Source organism: Falco rusticolus, chromosome 9 (genome assembly GCF_015220075.1).
Source record: "Falco rusticolus isolate bFalRus1 chromosome 9, bFalRus1.pri, whole genome shotgun sequence".
NCBI lineage: Eukaryota > Metazoa > Chordata > Aves > Falconiformes > Falconidae > Falco > Falco rusticolus.
In genome coordinates, this window is record NC_051195.1 from 3,207,584 (window position 1) to 3,229,499 (window position 21,916).

The 21,916-nt window shown below is 41.5% G+C and overlaps 1 protein-coding gene across 2 annotated transcripts in view; it reads right to left on the reverse strand.

The window, feature by feature from the left end:
- DOCK1 (dedicator of cytokinesis 1) overlaps positions 1 to 21,916 on the reverse strand; it is a 319,129-nt gene that overhangs the window by 72,012 nt on the left and 225,201 nt on the right. For both annotated transcript variants that reach the window (XM_037399460.1, XM_037399459.1), the window contains exons 30-33: positions 16,275 to 16,353; positions 15,507 to 15,607; positions 11,878 to 11,936; positions 5,591 to 5,739 (exon numbers count right to left, since the gene is read on the reverse strand). In XM_037399460.1, coding sequence (XP_037255357.1) covers positions 5,591 to 5,739; positions 11,878 to 11,936; positions 15,507 to 15,607; positions 16,275 to 16,353 — 388 coding nt within the window. The remainder of the gene's footprint in view (positions 1 to 5,590; positions 5,740 to 11,877; positions 11,937 to 15,506; positions 15,608 to 16,274; positions 16,354 to 21,916) is intronic.

A 21,916-nucleotide genomic window follows, 5' to 3' on the forward strand; every position in this document is an offset into this window, starting at 1 on the left:
TCCTTCTGCTGACAGTGAAAGCTCGAGGGGTAATGGTAGGAAGATTACAGGAAATTATTATCAACGTTTCCTTGCAGTTGATCAAGATCTAAGCTTGTCTTTAGAATGTGTGTTTGAACTAGAGCAAAGAGTATATTCACTACTTCACCTGTCTGTTACAAACTCCCATCTGGAGAACATAAATCAATGTAAGCTATCCAGCGTCTTCAAGTGTCAGCTCAACTAATCGCTTTTGGTTTTAGGTTTACCTAAAGTGTGGTCAGGCTGTATTTGTAGCACTGACCGACAATTTAATCTAGCTGTAGATGAAGACAACTTTCAATTCCCCAAGCTGCTATAAATTTGTTTTGATATGGGATAATAAAGAATTTGCCATATAAAATTTAAATGATGGACAACACCACTAGAAATTAGTCCTAATGCAGAAATGGTACACAGGTGCTATAAAACTTTGTTTAAAGGCTGCTATGAAAGTTGATGGTAATTCCCAACAGTTTCATCTCATCCCTTTCCTATTTTCCCACAGCATTCTAGTTGGCAAACAGATCTGGTGGCCATGTAATATTGGGTGATGTTGGAGGTCTCTAGTCTTAGAGCATTACCCTTCTCCCTTGCTCTTCAGATGGGAAGAGGGAGGAACACAGATATTCTCCAAAAGGCCAGAAAACAAGAAAAATTTACACATGTACAAATTTCAACCACAGATAATTAAGAATGTTACTTATTAAAATTAATCCTTTTTTGGGGGCTGATTTATTTGAATTTGCACATTCAGTGGGATTACAGAGGAGAATTTGCAGCATCACAGAAACTTGGGCAAGTCAGTAACTTACGTACTGCCTGCAAACCTACAGCACGGGGAACAGGAGGTGAACATCAGCCTCAGAAGTGGCAAAAAGACTTAATAAGGATTTATAGGTTCTAAAAGTCAAGATTCAGATAAACTTGGTACTTCTTGTTAAGGAGAATTATATCACTTTGAAATTCATTACTAACCAACATGAAATTACACTGCAAATAAAAAAGCCAGTATGACCAGCTTGATGATATTGAGATTTATTGTTAATTGTTAGAAATTAATTAAAAGGGTTTCCTCTTTATCTCTTCTGGTCTTTACTCATTTAATTCTCTTCACAACAGAATTCTGGCTAGAGGAACTTTAGCTGCAGCCATGGTTTTATTTTAGTAATCATAAACATTATGCATTCATTTATTATGCATTTCTATATGATTTTGCACTATGCATTCATTTATTATGCATTTCCATATGATTCTGTATTATACATTCATTGCTTATGCATGTCTATATCTTTTCGGCTATGGTTCCATTATGCCAAGTGTCAGTCCAATTTGCAGAAAATAGGACAGATGTGTTGTTGCATTTTTGGGGCTTTTTCATCAGATTATTACTTCTACACAACTCCTTACTCTGCCAGGGTAAGAACACATGCTGGAGCTTGTGTGCTTATATTGCTGATGCTAACACCACCAGACACTGATGATTCTCCTTAGTAATGCAGTTCAGTCTGAAAACTATAGACATATGGCACTTCTAACGTCTTCTTGCTCATACTGCAGAGTAGGGGGCACACCTCCCAGATTTTGCTTTGAAGGATAAGCATCCTTCCTGCCTTCCTACTTGACCAGGTATGTAATTATGTTGGGGAAGACAGGCTGGGGCAGTGTTTATAACTGAATCCCTTACCTTAGTTCGTTAATAGGGTTTTTTGGCTCCTGGAGTAAGCTACTCCTACTAATTAATTTGTACCAGATCTGTTAAAATAAATTGTGTTATGATGCGGTGCCTTAAGCTAGAGAGAACCTACCCAACACCTAACCCTGCCTCCTCCTGCCTCCCGCGCACTGTGCTGTACCAGTTCCTGCACTGGTACCTCTCTACGAATGGGTTCAACTCAAAACAAGCAAAACTTTACATCAGAATGACACGGGGCCAGGACAGGTAAGTTAAAAGCTTTGGGTAGGCAAACAGACAGGAGCGGTCATAGGAAACGGAGCCAGAGCAAGTGCTAGCTGGGAGGAACAGGCAGCAAAACGAGGAGGTCAGGGCTTTTTATGCTCCAAATTCCACATTTCATCTGACTGATTGTTTCATGATGAACCTTCTCTCCTGCTGTCACCGTGGGATCCATCACATTCACCTGACCAGGCCTTGAACAATCAAACCAATTCTCTTTCATCGCTCCTGCGGCTCTGACATATTCCCTTTGATCTGGAGGGTTTGCTAGTAAAACAGGCAAAGGGAAAAAAAGCAGAGCGGAGAAGGAGGCATCTTCTTCTACAGGGAAGCTTCAGTCCCTCCCTGACCTCAGTATCAGATTCATGCTTTGAGGTACAGGCTACTTTGAAGCCTTATATAGGCTTCAAAGCACTTTAAGAGGGAGAGGACAAAAATGGGCAACACCAGCTTTTAATTCAATTGACCTTTAATTTAGTTCGGTAAAAATGAGAGGAATTTATCTTTTGGGTTTTCTCAAGGCTATATACACTGGGAAAATAAATAAAAAAAACCAAACCAAAACAAGCCATTCTGTCTGTTACTGGTTTTACCAGGCAAACCAATTCATACTGAAATTAAGACCACCACGGGGAAAGCTTCTGTTTATAACACAAGCCATCACAGCATTGGTATTCTGCTAAAAATTTAAATTCCTCCCCCACACATCATGAGGTTTATACATCTGCTGGAGAAGTGGAGCCAATCTAAACCCTTGTTGATGTGACTAATAAGGTTAGATAATTGGATTTCTGGCAGATTAGTTTAACAGCAGCCAACCATTCAATTTTGAAGCTCTCCGGGAAAGCAATGCTGGACAATGATAACTGGTAGTGGCATATAGATGACATAACGCAGTACATCACACCAACACATGAAGTAAGAAAGCTTGCCCAGGCACTGGTAATACTTAAATTATTTTCTATCTATTTCTACCACTTAAACACAAAAGGGACAAAAAAGACGAGCCGGGAAGCTACAGGCCAGGCAGGCCAACTTCAGTTCCTGAGGAAACCACGGAGCAAGCCCTCATGGAAGCTATTCCCAGGTAGACAAAGGGCGAGGAGGTGACTGGGAAAAGCCAGGGTAAATCACAGCTGACCAACCTGGCTGCCTTCTATGATGATGAATCTATCTGAACAGTGGATGAAGAGCTGTGGTTTTCTCGATCTCAGCAATGTGTTTGGTACAGTCTCCCAGAGCATACTTGTTGACAAGTTGGTAAGATACAGACTGGATAGACAGACTATGAGATTGGTGGAAAATCAGGCTAAATTCCTGATCTCAAGGGATGGTGGTTTAATGACTCTGACAGTCTGAAAGTCACCCAAGAAGAAATTGCATAATATTTAAGGAAAAGGAACTTAAAAGTCCTGAGTCTGGGATGGCATAGTTGCAAGTAGCAGTTCAAGATGCTCTGCTGTAAAGGAGCTGGTGCACAGCAAGCTGAACATGAAGCAGCAGCATGTCCCTTCAATGGAGGCAAAATGTGTCCTTGACCAGCAAGAGTACAGCTAGAGGGTCAACAGGATTATTCCACTTGTTGGGCCATGGCTGGAATACTGTGTCCAGCTTTGGCTCCCCCAGCTCAAGAGCACCATTGACAAATCAGAGATGGTCTAATGGAGGGCCACCAAGATGAGCAGAGTATTGGAGAACCTGGCCCGAAGAATGGTGGAAGGAATTGTGTTTGTTCAGCCTAGAGAAAAGCAGACTCAAGCCTTCCAATAGCTAAAAGATGGTTATAGAGGAGATGGAGTGACTCAACTTACAAGGGTACACAGTGACAACACAAGCAGCAACAGGGACAAGTTGATTCAGGGAAATTCTGCCTTGATGTAAGAAGAGAAGTCTTAAACACTGGAATAGGTCACTCACAGAAGTGCTGAAACCTCCCTCACTGGAAATAATAAATACTGAGCTTCAGATGGCCCCAGATAACCCAATCTAAGGCCCAGTTTGGACCCAATTACTTCCATAGGTCACATCCAACCTAGACTCGCTCTATAATTCTCTGCTTTTTACAAGCTGTGATCTTCATTCCCCAAAGACCAATCTGAGATACTCAGCAAAGTCTATAACTACATTATCTGCAACACTGTAAATGGACAGATTGATTATACCCCGATAGACACAACTGTGCACTCCAAATGCACTGAGAAAAGGTTTACTGCCTCTATATCTGTCATATCAATGCTATGTCCATAAAGAAAGAAGCTATACTGACATAAGAAATATATGTCGAGTACCTACAATCCAAGACACCTCTGACTTAAGCATGAGGCATTTTTCTTCTCAAAAGGCAAAAAGAATTTGTGTGAAATATTTAAGCCATTCGTTCATTAAAATCACCCAGCTCTTCTACACAAAGCTGGTTTCCTTCTGTCAAGAAAATATAGGGCCGTAAATTTAGCTATAAAGTTACCCTCAAATTTTTCATGATCCATATAATTGTACAAATAAAAAATGACAAGCAACAAAAGACAGCATCTGACAGGAAACTGTTTAAATGGCATCCCTGTGAGCATTTCAATCTTTACAGTATCACTGGAGTCAAACATAAGACTGATTATGCAGTAATTGGATGGATCCAAAATACAGTTCACAACCTCTCCACACACCATCCAGCACAAAACAAATCAAAGTAATAAAGCTGATGTCATTTCCCTTGCTTAAGTCTCTCCACGCAGATATTCATTTACTCTGGATAAAAATTTATAAAGAGCTGGTTATAACAGTTCACAAAGAGGTATGGAAAAAGGTGAGACTTCTCATCCCGGCAAGAAAACTGACAATATAATGGGGGGGGAAAGTAAACGACATGTGTCAAACTTTATGGCAAAATTCACATGGTTATATCCTGAACCGACAGAAATTTCATGGAGTAAAGGAGCTATATTGGCTTACACCGTAATGCTACCTGGGCTAACTAGTCTCATGCTCAATCCATAAGGCAAAGTTTCCAGGGAAAGAAGGTCAAATAAATGACATCAGGAAACTTCCTTTCACTCCACTTGTCTCTCAATAGTCAATGCTATCAGCATAAGATCATATGTGCTTATTCAATGACTTTCCTCAGCACGTTAAAATAAAATAGAATAGAAATGCTACGTCAGTATTTTAGATTTTGCAGTGCTGGTACAGCATGAAGAAACACTGACACTGACTGGATAGCTTTTTTTCCTCTTCATAAAAAGGTAAAGAGTATCAAAATTGGAAGACACTAGAGATGATAAATTCTTATAGGTTATAGTTTCTTTTGCCAGATTGTCAGGCTTTATGTCCAATTTAACTCAGAAGCAGAATCCTTTTCTGAGTCACAGCGAAAACTGAAGACATCTGTCTTTGCTCTCCTTTCATCTCATAACGAAAGGTTTCATTTGCTTCATGCAAATTCTTCCTTCAGTAAGAATTTAAAACTGACCAATGAAAGCTCTACAGCCATCAGGAGTCACAGAAAATAAACACATCCATAATTGTATTATTCCTTAGAAAAATAAGAAACAACACGAATTCTTATGTTTTATCAATTAAATCTTTCTTACAAACTTTAAACATCTGCAGCTTACTGCTTACCATCTGGAAGCTCCTAGTAGAATGAAATTCACACTGCATCATATCAAAGAAGATTGGGATAGTGGCTTTCCGAAGTTCAGTTTCAGGGATAAGCGTCATTTCTAAGATAGGTCCCACCATTTCTGGGATGAACTTGATTTTATGCTGACCTTTAAGAGAAAAGATGCATTTCAGAGTTAAACAACAGCAACTGACTTTGGTAGAAGATAATTGTTATAAAAACTGTATAAAAAACCCCTCATATTGCATAAGTAAGTAATTTTCAAGATGTGACTCTACTGAATCACATTACTCATGCCACAAAAGGCGAAGTATGTGGTATATATAAACACAAATTGACAAGAGTTGTTGAATCGGCAGTCAAACTGGAACTTGCCACATTATCCACGAAGAACCCATATTTACACGCTCATATTAAGTTTCAAGGGTTTTTGTTAACTACAACTTACAGCTGGCAGGGAAGGAGGCTAAAAGGTGCATCACTTGTGTTAACTTATTTAGACTTCTGTATCTTCTGCAGCATGCAAAATGTTCCCTGCATCAGTCTGTCAAAGCGTCACCACGAGTGCATACCTACACAGCCTCCAGCCATCATCCCGAGCTGACGCTACGGCTTCTTTCTTCGAGAGCTCATCTGACTGGCAAACTGTATTTCACATTCATCTTCCCGAGAGAACACTGCACCTCTGCCAACCCTCCCTGCTGTGCTCTCCGCAGGTGGAAGAGGAGTTAAACCTTAACACCAACATGGCACCTAATAAATATTGGACTAGTTAAAAAAGTCTAGGTCCTGTTCAATGTGATTAGCTGAAGTGCAGAAAATGTTCTGCAAACGGTCTGTTGAACAGCTCCATGGAAAGATGCTGGTGTAGCACTGCACCAGGGCGCTCTGGGCAGAGGACTCAATAGCAGAAATGTAGAAAATGCAAATAAATCCCCCTCTCAGCAGCAGGCTGAGATTCATTCGAACCTCGCTACACAGCTGGTGATGTTTCTCACAAAGACAGAGTTGAAGGATGGATACAATCAGGCTCCTACACTGCTTATGCATCTGCTGCTGTGGTTTGGACCAGGCTTCTTCAGAGCCGAGTTAATTTAAGGAGCCCTCAGTTTCCTCCATTTTAAGACTTATGTCCCATTGAAGCTGACAGCGGTACAGGACAGAAACAGAATTTAACTCATTTATATTCCACTGCACTACACCAATATGGCAGTAACAGTGCAAGTCTTTAATTAGTAGTTTTACTTTTGACCAGAACTAACATAAATTTCAACAAACATAATCAAGAAGAAATCCTTTACTAACAAAACACGCTACATTTTTAGCAGATATAATTTAAGTTACTTGATTTGGCAAACTTCAGAATCCTATTAGCATTAGCAATCCTATTAAGGCAAATTAATACTAAAGTAAAACTGCTGCTTTGTATGATGCTGCAGCACTGGTTGTTGGGGAGGAATATCAAGTGAGAGGCGTAAAGCTTGCCTCTGTCTTTCTTGCAAGTATTATTACATTCGGCCTCTCAGGTGACAGTTTTCTTGTATTATGCCTGAAAAGTGTCAGTGTTGATATTTCAGAAAACAAATAATAGTGACAAAAGTTATTCGTCAAGCATAAATTCAATGTCATTAAGTTCTCCGTGTGCCATGGTGGGTTCTTCCATTGCTTCAAGCACAGGGATGCTTTCGGAAAAGTAACTATCATCTTTTGGACTTTGGACATGCAAACCGGCATATTCACAAAAGGCTTTTTCAAAAAAGTTTTGCTCCCCTTTCCTGTTCTCCGGGGGCATAGAAACTTCTTGCTCAAAAAGGGAGTCACTGACCAGCTGATCCAAGGACAAAGGCATGGAGAGCCACAGACCTCACCTCCCAGGGCTCCCACCAGCACCCCCACCGAGGGGAACGGGAGCCCACGGCGGGGGCAGGACTTGCCCCCAACCCTGCAGCACCCAGCCCCGCCGCCCACGAAGCTGTGCCCAGGCCCTCCACCTCCTGCCCTTCACGGGCTGGTGGCATTTACTAGTGGTGCTCCACAGAATTTTTAAATCAAAGAGCAGAGAGAGATTTGTTGAGTATGGAATTTAGAAGGACTTGGGGTGGGTGTGTGAATAGGAACGTGAGTTATTAGCAGAAAGTATGAAAATAAGTTATATATTGTACTGTGAAAAAATCTCCCATCTGCTGTTTGAAACCCACCCAGCTCTTCCCACCGCCTGGAGTGTCTGTGGGTGGCTCCCACCAGTTTACACACCTCGGCTGCGGAGAAGGACAAGGGGAAGGAGGTGCTGGGATGGCACAGCGGGCGCTGCCGGCTCGGGATGCAAAGCACTGGCCCCGCAGCACAGCTGGTCGCCCAGTGCCATCCCCGCACCGGGCAGGCAGGAGCAGGGGCCGGCAGCGAGCAGGGGAAGGCAGGGCAGCACAGATTAAAACATGAGGCCCCCTTGGCTGGTTTTCTTCATCAAGCAGGTGTGAGGAGTAACACGGACAAAGGATTGGTCCCCCAGCTGGGTGATACAGGAGAGGGCTGAGGGCCCGGCGTGACCCTTCTGATGCTTCAACACACATCGGTGACGTGATCATGACGCACGTGTTTGCTATAATGATGGCATCCAGGGCGATGTCATGTCGTGCCACAAAAGAAAGTGTGAGAGTGAAACATGAAAGGACACGCTCTCCCCCTGGCATGCCAGAGCATCCCTCCCAGCTGCCTGCCACAGGCAGCACTTTCTGATCAACAACCCAACAATGAATTTGCCTTTTTTTTCTTTTGTCTTCCCCGGGAGTGTAGGAACTCCTACACAGAGACTTCAAACGTGACAAGTCTGGAAGAAAATTGAGGATTCTTTCCCGAAAACCAAATTGTGCAGCTGCTTTAAGAACTGAATGGAAAAAAAAAAGTCCCCTTTTGGAACATGCAAAACCTTCCCCTTACAGTGGCGTCTGCCTTGTGTGAGATGTGCCCCTATGGATTGCTCACGCACCAGGAACAGACCTCATTACACAAACCAAACCCAAGGTGCTCTCTTTATTGGATAACATGTGATCTTCATTTCCCACGTTCTTCTAATTTAAATCTGGGTCACAAAACACCTTGAATATTTTGCCAGCAGTCTCACCTCTCACTTGGTCAGCTCTGAACATGCATGACTAATTCAGAAAGCATTGTCTGTAATGACTTCTATTTATATATAATTCTATTTATATAATGCTCAAAGTTCAAGCCTATTTTTAACCCTGGCTTTCCCTCCAATGGCATTAACATCTCTGTCAAGACACCTTTTTCTGATGTCAAGCACTTGGAGGGAAGGTGGGCAGCTCGCTGCAGGACAGCAGCAGCAACCATTTCCCTTCAGCTTCAGGAATTTGACTTTTCCATCTCCCTCTAGCTGGTTCAGATGCCAACATCAAAAGCAATGTTTTCTGAGCTGGCTTTCCTTGACCAACTTTACCACAATTATTATTTTAAATATCATTACAGTTTCTTTAATGTGACCTACTGTCAAACTGTGTTTTGTATATGATAAATTGCATCACATAACGCTTTTAAGCACATGGTTTTTGAGCTCCTACATTTTCAAGACAGGCCACGGCTCGTCTTATGCTTCTTTGGTACTTGCTGTCTCACCAAGGTCTAAGGAGTCCCGGTTCCAACCACACAGTGACTCAAAGTAATAGGTTATTTTAAAGTTCAGGTTGTGATATGGAAGGAGAAAAGCCTGTAAAGACTAATACACACTGGTTTTGGAGCAGGTAAGAAAATAACAGCCTGATGATGCTTTTGGAAAGGCAACACAGCGGGGGCTCTGCACGCTGGGACTGGGCTCCTCGGAGTCACCCTCGTTGCTGCTGCATCGCAGCACTCACATCTAAAGCCTTCATGATCAAATCTAGCAGGGTATCAAACAGGACAGCTACAAATAGGATTTCAACAGAAAATCTGACAAGCTGGATCTCTTGTACATGGTTTGCTGTTTAAACCAAAAATCTTATTCCTAAATTACACGTATTTAAAGTGTGTGCACACAGTTAGCCAGTGCTTTCTACTATGCATGCCCCATTGCCTGCCCCCCCCCCAAAGGTAGGAAGACATGAACATTGCAGCCACTACTGCAGCAGAAACACATAGGCAAGAAAAAGAACTTTGAGAATTTGTATTTTACTATTTGATTTCAGAAAATAAATTACACTCTTAAATGTGCATTCCAGCTAGAGGACTGTCTTGCTCCCGACTGGGGAGTTTTAACTCGGCAGGCATTATATGTTAATCACGGTTATGAAGAAAAACTGATGAGACAAAGTATTAATTTTTGAGGCTTATCCATACCCTTTAATACATAAATCAAAAGTCAGGGTTGTTTGGTTCCATCATATCTTAGGCACAGTGGCATAGTCATAAAAGTTATACGCTCAAGCATATTCAAGAGTTATAGCTTTTCACTTCTGATTTTGTTTCTGAACATATACATTAATAATTTGACTGATGTAGTGCAACTTCTAAGATAAAAGTGCCAAGTACCCCCTATCAATTCCCCTGCAGTAGTAAGTCAGAATTCTTTCTTAATTGATGCTGCGACATACAAGAGATTGGTGAAGAGCCAGAAGCTGAACATGATCAGCATGGACTATCTGTATTACAAAGAAGATGAGAAAAAGCAAGCTGCTCATTAGGAGCAGTACAAAGGCCCCCTTGGATTGGGGTCCTGCCTCCGATTTACCTTTCTCTTGCAGCTTTTGTTGGGAAGAGCAGCAATTTACTGACTCACTCAAAATGTAAGATTTTGACATTCACGATCCCAGCCTCTTACAGAATCACAGGCATTAGAGCTAGAGGAGGTCACGGAGTCACCTACCTGGATAATCTTGGTGTATAAAAACTCCATTAAAATAAAAGGCTTTCATGGCAGCAGAGAAAGAAATATTGAAGAAAACACCACCCCTCACGCCGATCGATTCACAAAACTCCAGGGGAAATTATTATCATCTCCCTGTTAATGGTGAAAAACGGAGCCCTACAGCAACTAAATAAGTTGTCCAAGAGCAGCCAGTGTCAGCAGCCATAGTTAAAAGCACAATACATGCCACAGTCCTCAGCCAGAATAAAATAACCTGACGTACAAACAGCCACATGCAGAAATATGTATGCAAACTTTTCTACTTCTAGTCCAGTAAATTCTGGGAAAAGTTTAAGAATGTAAAGATGCTGGAGAAATTAGTAACGGTAACAGATGAACACAGGGCTGCAAGCCTGGAACAGGGTAGGATTTGGCAAATTACTACAAATAGGCAGCCAGTGTGCTGAGCTGGATGACCCAGCATCAGGCACGATACTGATTTTATTATCTGTCTATCAAGGCACATATCAGGTGTGTACTGTGCTTTAATCTCTTCTCCAGACACATAATTCATGAAAGATGCTTCTAATAAAAACTGAACTCGGCTGCTCTCAGAGGCCTTTTCTCATCATTCCAGCTGAGCGGATGCAAACTCAAACACTTATGAGCCCCTGCATTCCCTTTTCTTACACATGCGGATTTTTTTTCCCAAGTTTCAGCAGCAACAGTTCAGCTAGAGATATAAGTGGCAAACACATTTATTTCCGATAATTTAAGGAACTTTTGATAAAACTCAGAAAAGCTAAAGTGTCTCGCTGTTAAGCCCAGGAAAATTAAATCTGGCAGATGAGTACACTCCGGTCACAGTAAATACTCAGTTTCTCATGAAATTCAATCCCCATGTAGCTAAGTTACATGCAGAGAATGGCACAGGCTCGAGCTAGTCAGATATACCTAATGTACCTCTGAACTCCAGGGACGCCCAAGTTCCCGTTCTTTACTGATCTTCCTGAGTCACTCTGATGCAGCCAAACCAGACTGAAATTCAGATTTAAAGCAGAATTTCCAGGCTAAGCTACTGATAACCAACCCGTGGATGCGTTCATTTTGCCACAGTCCCAGTTAGGGTACCCACGTATATGTGTGTGTTTATATGTATATTTTAAGGTGAAAACCACCATTCAACAGGTATCACCAGAACTGTTTCCTTTTATGCATCATGATGTTGAAATACCACGGAAAACCAGAAGACATATAAACGTTAACTACAGTTATGTGTCTTCTCAGACAGCAAAATATATGCAGAGGCAGCTTTATTTCTTAAATCACCTGCTTTTTACATGCCTTCTGGAAGCCAACCATGATTTCCAGAGAAAGTGAGTTCATTTCATCTCTGTTTATACAAACACCGAGTGAAAGCGTTAAGCACTGGGTGCTCAGCCTACTTACCCAGATTATACCACATGTCCCTGATTTCAAATCCAATCTGCCTTCTCATATCGCCGTACCTTAAAAAGGAAAACAAAACCAGCATTAAAAAAAATATATAAAAAAATTACAAAATCTAATACCAATAAGCTGAAACATCTAATTTCAATATCTGATCAGCATTCAGAAATATTCAGAATTATGGAACAGGTTCCCCAAATTTAGCCCACAGTCACAAGATCACCCAGCCTCCCTCGGCAGCTCAGCAGTGCCCATGGAGACACGGAACTTTGCAGAATGTTCTGTTCACAAAGGAGTGAGATAGGCTGAGCGCCTCAGCCACACAGCCAGCACCTCCTCTTCCTCACCTGGTGGTACTTGCTCTCCCTCAAAAGACCCCAAATTCCAATTTCTGCAGCCATATTCACCAAAGGGAGAGCACACACAAAACACTCCCCTGTGCAAAACCGATGCCACATTTTCAGATTACCTAACCACCCTCTGGGTGGCTACAGACATCTCTTGTGACACCTTCTGTTTTTCAGATGGTAATGGCCAGAGGAAGGGTAACAGAGAGCTTCACTGCTTAAGGCTGTATTTTATTTTTATCCACCCTCTGAGCAATAGCACCGTCCCATAAAATCCAGCGAGGAACATCTTGTGACATCTTGCGCCTTCACACGCTGTGGCGTACGAGGCATGGACTTTGCAAGGATGGTGAAGCAAAGACCTTTATTGTTGGTCAGTTACAGCTTTTATAAGTTTATACTCTGTACACGCGCTGCTAAAAGCTTTATTATTGGTCAAACTGCTGTCCACGCACCCAGCCGCTGTTCACACTGCCTCCTTCTCTTCCAGAGGTGAGACCACATGCCTCCTTTGCTTCTGTCTCATCCGCGTTTCTTCTCATGCTCCCTCAAATTATTTACCTCTTTGCTGCAGGATCTCAGCTGCACATTATCAATGTCAAACAACACACTGTCTCTGTTCCCTACAACGCGCAGCGTCGGGAAGAGAAGGTTTCTATGTGCCGATGGGATTTTGTGCCCTGCCCGGGCCAGGCCAAGAGCAGCGGTCCCAGGCAGCGAAGGAGGCAGGAGCCCACCCTGCAGCCCACCTGCTGCCCCTGCCCTGCTGCCCAGCCAGGGCCACCAGCACCTCGCATCTCCTGGCCAAGGGTGATACTGATATTCCACACCTTCTCCACGCTAATGCCAGGAAAGCTTAATGAATGGAAAACATCCCGTTGCCTTCATTAATGATGGGATCAGAACCATAATGAGCTCCAAGAATGTATTTGCTACACAGAATATTTGTCTGTTAAAGATCATTACTTAAATAACAAGATGAGCAAAATGGTAACATCTGGCAACTTGTGGGATTTCTGTGGGATAATAGGGAGATACCCTGCCATTAATACGGATTAAAGAGATTCTTCTGCATCATTAAGAATCTGTTATTATCTAATGCTTAAATGCAATGTTTAGCAAAAACTACAAATTACAATAATTAAATTTTAATTATTAAATATTTGACATATTAATTGAAATACATCCTTTAAAAGATGGGTGAGTGTGATACTGAATTAACTGATTAATTACATCCCTTTGGCACAGAAGTGGTAGTGGTTTCACATAGCAATAAAAGTTAGTGCTTCCTGACTATGCATTTATTGCATCTTGAAGAATTTATGGTCTTGCTTTTCATCTCCAAAACGTGATTAAACTGAAAATAACAACTTGTAAAATCATTATAAACAGAGATTTACAATTTAGCAAACATCATTAAGTAACCACGCAAAATTACTTAATCTATTTACTTGTATCAGCAGTGAGAAATGTCTGTTGATTTTGTCAATTTCTTCAGCAAGATACAACGCGCAGTTTGATACAAAAATCACTTGAAGGAAATTGCCGTTTAAGGCTCCCATCCTTACAGAGAGGGAATATCAGTCCAGAAATGTCTTGTACAAGAATTTCCAGTCCAGTTCTAGCTCAGCTGCTGGATTTTTGTTCGGGTCAGGAGTCTGATCTGAACTAGGAGGCTCAGGTAGCTGCACACCCACGTCGGACAGAGCGAGAAAGGGAGTTGGCCAGCGGCCTCGGCTCCCATCCCTCTGCTTGCTGAGTGATGGCAGCGCTTTGCCTTTTGCAAATATCCTTTACACTCTTAATTACAAAAGAGAATTTCCATCATTGGTCCCATCTTGTACAAAACCACTTTGTTCTACAAATTCTGAATCTAATGGAATGAAATTTACCTGGCTCTACCAAACCATCTTGCTTTCCTTTTACAAATTGTAACTATAAAATGTTATTTATAGTATTTACCATACAAGTGCAAAAAGCTGGGGTCTGCTCGACAACGTTTTTCTACTGAACTTGTAAATATTCCTGTTTCATCAAGGAAGCTCCACGAGTTATGGGTAGGTCTACTAGATCACACAGTGCTCAAAAATTCTGTTTCAAGGCTCAGGTAAAGTGCAGCTTCCAAAGGCTGCACCTCAAAACTCAGGACGGAGTGGTTGAGTTTGAAGGGCAAAACTTAGCTGCCAAAAAAAGAAGAAAAAAATAAAAAGATGGCATGCAGCAGCCTGTCTGTTCTGGTCAAAGCCTGCAGCCCATGCAGTTACAGCAAAAAAGCCTTTAAAATCCCATGTCACTGCAGCAGCAATAAACTCTTCCCATCTCTCTCATCATAATAATATTCAAAAAGGCCTACATTTGGAAGCCAAAGTGATACAAAAATGCATCTTCTTTCTGCATATAGATAACGCCACATTGCACACTCGAGGAGTCTGAGCTGTACCCGTTCAAGGAATCGCAGCTTTGGAACGCGCCCGTTCTGTGCATTACCTGCAATAACCCGACTGACGGTGGCAGCAAGCTGCTCTTGCAGGTGCTCTTCACAAATGTTATGCCAAAGAAAGAGAATCCACGCACCGTGTTTGAAAACATGTAACTGGCTTTTTTCAGTCCTCAGCGTTTAGTTAATGAATGATAAAGTCCACTGCATTGGGACACCAGTGAAATTTAAGAGAAATACATACATTAAACAAACTATTCAGGCTCCAGTCTTATTTCCAGCCTTTCTTTTTTTTTTTTTTTTTTTTTTTTTTGACAGCTTTCGTTTGCTGTGGGATTCGGAACGGCAATCGGGTCGTTCAAGCTCCCTGTTCAGAGGTAGGCAATGTAATCCCTTTTAACCAGGCAAGCGTACAAGGCTGCAGTTATACAAACCCATTCTTCAGGGATATCGCGGTGAAAATGGCTGTAGTTACAAAAATTCAGTCTAAAAGGCCGTAAGGGATTAAGCAATAAAGAGTGCACGTAAAATGAGATTAGAATAAGCACAAAGCTAAAGTGATTTAAAAATTCAGCTTTATAATATGTTAATACTTCTGAAAAGTCTTGACTTTATGAACATCCTGCAGTATAAAATACTGTCTTCATCAGTAATGAATCCTGTAATTTAGATCTTGATTCAAGGGTAGAAACACATGCAATACTTGATTCATGTTTTTAAAACCAACCTTTCATTATACCATGATTGCATCTCAATTTGAATGGATTTAGCTAAGAAATTAAACTAAAATTATGTTAATAGACCTTGAGTTCTTGTCCATGATTTAGATGATGAATAGGACTTACTTGTTAAGTATTTTTGCTCTTTTAGCACTTGAAAAATTCTCCAGTTGTAAAGACTCTTGGGTGAGAAAAGCAACAGCCAGGTGGAAGTAGTTGTTCCAAAGCTGAAAGCCCCCAAAATGACAAGAATAGATACCATTAATTCTCTGAAATGTTTTTCTGCACATCTACAAAACAACTTAGATGTATCTAAATTATGCACGTAAATATTTAAAGGAGAAAAATAACAGACACCACAGAGACGGTGTTTCTTGATATATTCTTAGTACATCTCCTCGTTGTGTTTATGTTTCCATGAAACTTTTCCCATCTACAAATCCTAATCAATTGTGTTTTGACGATCCAAGCAAAATTAAATGTGAAGACATAAATATGAGGGGAAAAAAAACCCCCAAATTCTGAACAAGCGACCTAAGCCGGCGTGCTTCCCACAGCAGGGCACTCAGACGCCGCGTCTCAGGCGCTGCATTTCAGGCAATAATTCTGCTAAAGCATCTGCTGCTTTAAGGACACCTTTTTTTGCTGTTCCTGAACTAAAGCAGGAGTTTTCTAAGATGCTCTGAGCAAGACTCAGTGCTCTTCTAAAACAAGACCCACAAGACATGAACGGGTTGTACATATCTGCTGAGCCTGCCATTATTTAACTGGGTGAACTGGTTACCTGGGGTTCATGACGACATGTACATAACTCCAAAATTACACGCTTACTTAGGGCAGAAATTCATTATAACATTAACATTAGTCCCCAAAACACTGATGTTTTTTTCTTACCTGTAACTCAAAGTTGGCTTGATCAAGAAATTTTTTGTTTAGCATATCTGCATACTGATTAATTGCTCGCAGGAAGACTCTGAAAGATCAGGAGAAAATTACATAATTACACACTCTTCTGTGGTACCTTTGTACATTTGGCTTCCCAATTAGACAAAAATCTGAGTCTGTCTGGAAAGTGAAATTTGTAGCTGTTACTTGAAAAGAAGTGTGATCTCACCACTGTTAAGTATACAGAATTATATGCAGATGTTCTCAAAATTAATCAAGTAAATTAGCATATGCAGCAACACAAGGAATGCTTCGGATAAAATCACTTGTCTTTAAAATATCTCATGATAATCAAGAGATCATTAAAAATTCAGTTTAGTAGAAAAAAACTTAGATGTACTTTTAAAGTTACAGCATCGTAGTGTTGAATCTAACCTAGACCTGCAACTGGCTGCAGTTTAAAACATGTTTTTAAACACACGAGGCAAGCGCTTTTCTACTTCTGGCACACTAGCACATCAAAATGCTGTTGAAGGACAATCTTCAAAACACTGTTCACTGTTCTACTTCTAAAATGCTGATTTAGTACACAGTGTAGTTTGTTGCCTTCCAAAAGAGAATGCTTTTTTAAATTGCAATAGGAGTTGTCTTGACAAGCTTTAAAAATAAAACCAAATGGTATACTATAAGTAGGTCACTACATATTCATGCTGCTGAAAAGTAAACATATTATTCTTTGGTACCCTAATCTCCATTTTCAAAATAAACATTAGATTCCTCTTGAAAACTTTAAATTTCTGCTATGAAACTGCCAGCTAATGCCCAGACAAATGAGCTTGTCTTTCGAGCAGACTGTGGTAGAGATTTAAGTCTCCTGAAAGTACCTGCAAGGATAAAGATCACTCATGACACGTACTGCTCCCCCCCCGCCCCCGACACCAATCTTTAAAAAGAGAGTTCACTATCGAATGCAAATAACAAAGTTAATCTTTCTGCAGGCCGGCAAACACATACCAGAATTATTGAAAACAAACCAGAAGAGGCAGTTAGAAAGGTCTTTTACTGAATTTAAGACACTAGTGATCTCTCCTGAAAAAAAATCAGTACTTAGCTAAATGTTTGGTAACACAAGAGAAACGAAGCCTCCAGATAATATACTGGCATCAGGATGCTGAGGCAGATTATTTAGGTACACTAAATTAATCAAGTAAGGCAAAAATTTCGATGTCACTGGGATTTATCTGTTCTATAAAGCCAGATCGCCCCCACAGTAGTGTGTAACGGAGAAGAAGGAATATTATCCAAAATGCGAAAACAAAAAATAGATTTATAAAAAAAAAAAGTGAAAATTTTAAAGACAAAAAAATATATCAAATATAAATGAGTATGTACAAAAATTAAAATACCTATATGTAGGGATACACACAGTCATACATTTTACAATATTTCTCTATATAGCCAAGATGTAATAGGCATCTTTCCACTTGCATCCAGCCTACGCAGAGGTGCACTTCAGGAGCACCACTTCTGTGCATCATTCACCAGGATCCCTGTCAGTGTATGTATTTGGAAAGAACTTCATTAAGAGATATTATAAATGAGATTAATTCAGCATACACAATAATACACTGCATATATATGTATTTTAAATCTATGACTCAATTACTGAGCTGCAGCATATACTAAGATTGAAACTGAAGTTATCCCTATAATCAGGCTATCAACAGTTTGATATGTAGACTTATACCCTGTTTTGTTTTGTGGTTTTAAAGTCTGATAATACTATGAGATTCATAAGTCTTCCTAGAAGAATGAGTAATTTAACATAGTAGGAAGGGCCATCTAATGCGCCTTGCTTTACGAAGATAAAATCAGTTCCAATACAGGGAGGATTATGCCTACAATTTAATTATGTTGCCTCAAGACATCACTGTAATGTATTCAATCTACTCCATCTAATTAAGCTTTGGAACAATCTCATTACTTTATATACCATTATTTTTCTTTAAATTGTAGCTCGCAATTTTTTTCCCCTATATTAATTCTAGTGAATACCAATAACGAACAAATAATGCGGAATCTACAGTAGATTGCAACTGCAAAAGGACCACAGCACAACACATCTGTTAAACTGCAGTTGTAATTAAACACCACCATCCTCTCACAGACCATGTGCTACCCCTGCAATCAGGCTGCGCTGGCAAGGTAGGGATTGCTCCCAACTTTCTACAGAAGAACATCAAAAGCAGAGATGCAGAGATTTAAGTATTGATTTTTTAATTATTCAAACCCTGTTTTAATTTTGATTGAATCTGATGATACACTCAAACCTTCTGTTACTGGATAAAACACTTCCTAACGTATGTCAGTGAAGAAAGCCTGTTCTTTCCCAGTGGAAGTCAACAGAACAACGATATTATTATAACAGTATATCTTCAGTTGCAAATCAAATGTAAACCAATGAGGATTTTGTGCCTGTTTCGACCAGTACTGGAAGGATTGCTGGAAATATTGACAGCCCCTTTACTACAACATGGGGGACAGTCAGAATATGACTTTGTGATCACGGTACTGCAAAGCCAAATGTGGCTGGCACAGTGCAGTAAGAATAACATCCATCCTGAAAAATCCAGATTTAACCGAGGAAAAAGGAAGTTATGAAGTGGATTAATCAGCAAGCAATGTAAACTGCTACAGCCTCCCAGCACAACCGAAGTCACTACAACGACCCTGTGATGGCTAAGCTCACAGCACTTTCTAGCATTGTCTAGTACCTCCAGTGCCAAGAGAAAACAGCAAAACTATGATGACTTTTATCTGATTAAGTCAGTTTTAAAGAATATATATTAAAATATTGGCAGTAAGAAGTAGCAAGTTGTATAGCATACTGGGACAGCAAGAGTAGAGGGATTCATCACACTACTACTTCTTCACCTTGGTGTAAAACTTTATTTTTACGGGGCCCAGCAAGGAAAGGCTGGATTTAGATAAATGTAGTTTTCTATCAGGCTGAGATTACTGACTTCCACTCCATGTACTCCTGACCGCCTTGTAATCGCTTACATACCCACGCAAGAGTGAGAAGAGGTGTCAGCTGAGAAGAAAGGTGTTTCTGCCTAGAGTGTTCAAACCCCATCCTGGGAACGAGCTGCCGTTTGGAGAAAAAGAATCAGAAGAAACAACGACACGGGGCTACAGCGCAGAAGTAAGATGGTTAGGCTGGCATCGCTTCACCACTTCGGTATTACAGTCGTATGGTTAATCAGCCAGAAAGATTACTACCCTGAGGAGATCCTTTGGATAGAAAAAAAAAAATGTGCTTGAATTCTTGGCTATGATCTACGAAATGGTATGTTTTCACCTGTGAAGTCTGCTGCAGCTCATGAACACAAAAACAGCTCAGGTTTATGCTCAAATAACGTTCAGAAAAGGAAGCAGAAAAAATTTATGATTTACTCCAGGTGTTAGTTTGATCCTCTCCCTCCTCCAAAGCAGGTTCTGACGAAACTGCAGGAACTTCGCTGTCAAAGTTAAGGGAAATTGAAAAAATAGAGGGAAACGTGGCTCTTCAGAACAGGCAGAATTAAACCAAATGCATCAGTCTGTAGCGAAGAATGCGCTGGCTGCTGCCAACACACGTAAGGAGGAAGGTGTACTTGGGCATCACTGGGCCAACAGGCAAGTAATCAAAACTATCTCCTGTGCTCAGATGGAGAACATCAATCCGCAGTGGCATAACTTATCTTGCTGTAATTAATAATGAAGATTAGCTTCCAGTTGCATGTGCATAAAAAGAAGCGCTTGTCTTGAAGTTCAGTTTCAATTAACAAAAGAATACATTATCTGTGTCAGGAAGAGCCACAAAAGTTAAACCTTGAAAAAGAGAGAACTTCAGAGACTGGAACCGATCACGATGTACTGAGCTGCAATACTGAGAATGTCACACACAGCAACAAAATCTAACGCTAACATATTGGGAAGATTTGTTAGACAAAAGACTTTATCAACCCAATTAAAAGAAGGAAATTAACATTTCCTATGATGTGATTGGAATAAAAAGAATATGATTACAGAAGGAAGTTACTTCAGGATACGTGGAAGGAAGAACGACTGTTGCTAAAGGGCATAAGCATCTTCCAAACCACAAAATTAACACCCTGGACAGATGAGGTTTATGTGTGCTGAGCAGCTGGGAATGAGTGGTGCTGGGGACGGCTCGGCTCGCCATCAGCACCACTTTCACACATCAGCATATCACATATCACATATCAGCAGCTTTCTGTTGTAGTTAGGTTCTTTGGAGTAGGGACTGTCCTCTTATTGTTTCTTTAGATAACTTCTATGGCAGCGAGGTCTTACACCAACATCAGGATTTCTTGGCATTTTATCCCTGTTTATGTATTACCTGATAAGACACCTTTATCAGTCCATCAGAAGCCTGAAGGAGTAACAAATTGCATGAACACAGTGCAAGGCTGCAAAAGTGTGTTAGCCAGAGGGTGGGCAGTAAAACAGTCGAGCATCAAAGTGCCTCCATGATGCACAATGCTCCGTCAGAGCTGCATTAGGATAACGGTCCACTGTGGGACATGGATTCTTTCTTCTCATCTACTTGGCCCTGGCAAGGCTTCAGCTGGAATACTGTTCATTTGAAGTCACCATGCCTCAAGAGTGACACAAAAATATGGCAGAGAGAAGCAAGAGGACAGGACATGCAAAAAACCATGGCACAGGTTAGACATGAAGAAAGAAATACTTTGCAATGCTCTCCAGCCATTCAAAGCAGAGATTTTAAAAAAAAAAAAAAAAAAGCTGAAAAAAAACAGGTTAAGCAAGTATCTCTAAACAAGTAGTGATCTGGACCATTCACCTTATCCTGCCTTAGGTCAAGGGGCAGATTAGTACTGATTTCTTCAGTAATTTCCCTCCATTTACAGCTCTCAATCCAGAGTAAATGCATCAATTAATATGCTGCTGATTGAAGCCACAGAATCATAGGATGGTTTGGGTTGGAAGGGACCTCAAAGCCCACCCAGTCCCACCCCGTGCCCTGGCAGGGCCCCCTCCCCCCAGCCCAGGCTGCTCCCAGCCCCATCCAGCCTGGCCTTGAGCACTGCCAGGGATGGGGCACCCACAGCTGCTCTGGGCAGCCTGGGCCAGCGCCTCGCCGCCCTCACGGGGAACAATTTCTGCCTCACAGCTCATCTGCATCTCCCCTCTCTCAGCTTAAGGCCATTCCCCCTTGGCCTGTCACCACGTGCCCACGTGCAAAGCCCCTCTCCAGCTTCTTGCCGGCCCCTGTAGGTGCTGGGAGCTGCTCTAAGGTCTCCCCGGAGCCTTCTCCTCCCCAGGCTGAGCAGCCCCAGCTCTCCCAGCCCGGCTCCATGGCAGAGGGGCTCCAGCCCCCTGACCACCTCCGTGGCCTCCTCTGGGCTCGCTCCAACAGGTCCGTGTCCTTCTCATGCTGGGGGCCCCAGAGCTGGTCGCAGCGCTGCAGGGGGGTCTCACGGGAGCGGAGCAGAGGGGCAGAATCCCCTCCCCCGCCCTGCTGGCCACGCTGCTGGGGATGCAGCCCAGGGCACGGGGGGCTCTCTGGGCTGTGAGCGCTAATTTCATTTGCATTCCATGAACTAACTTCCATTGCAAATACC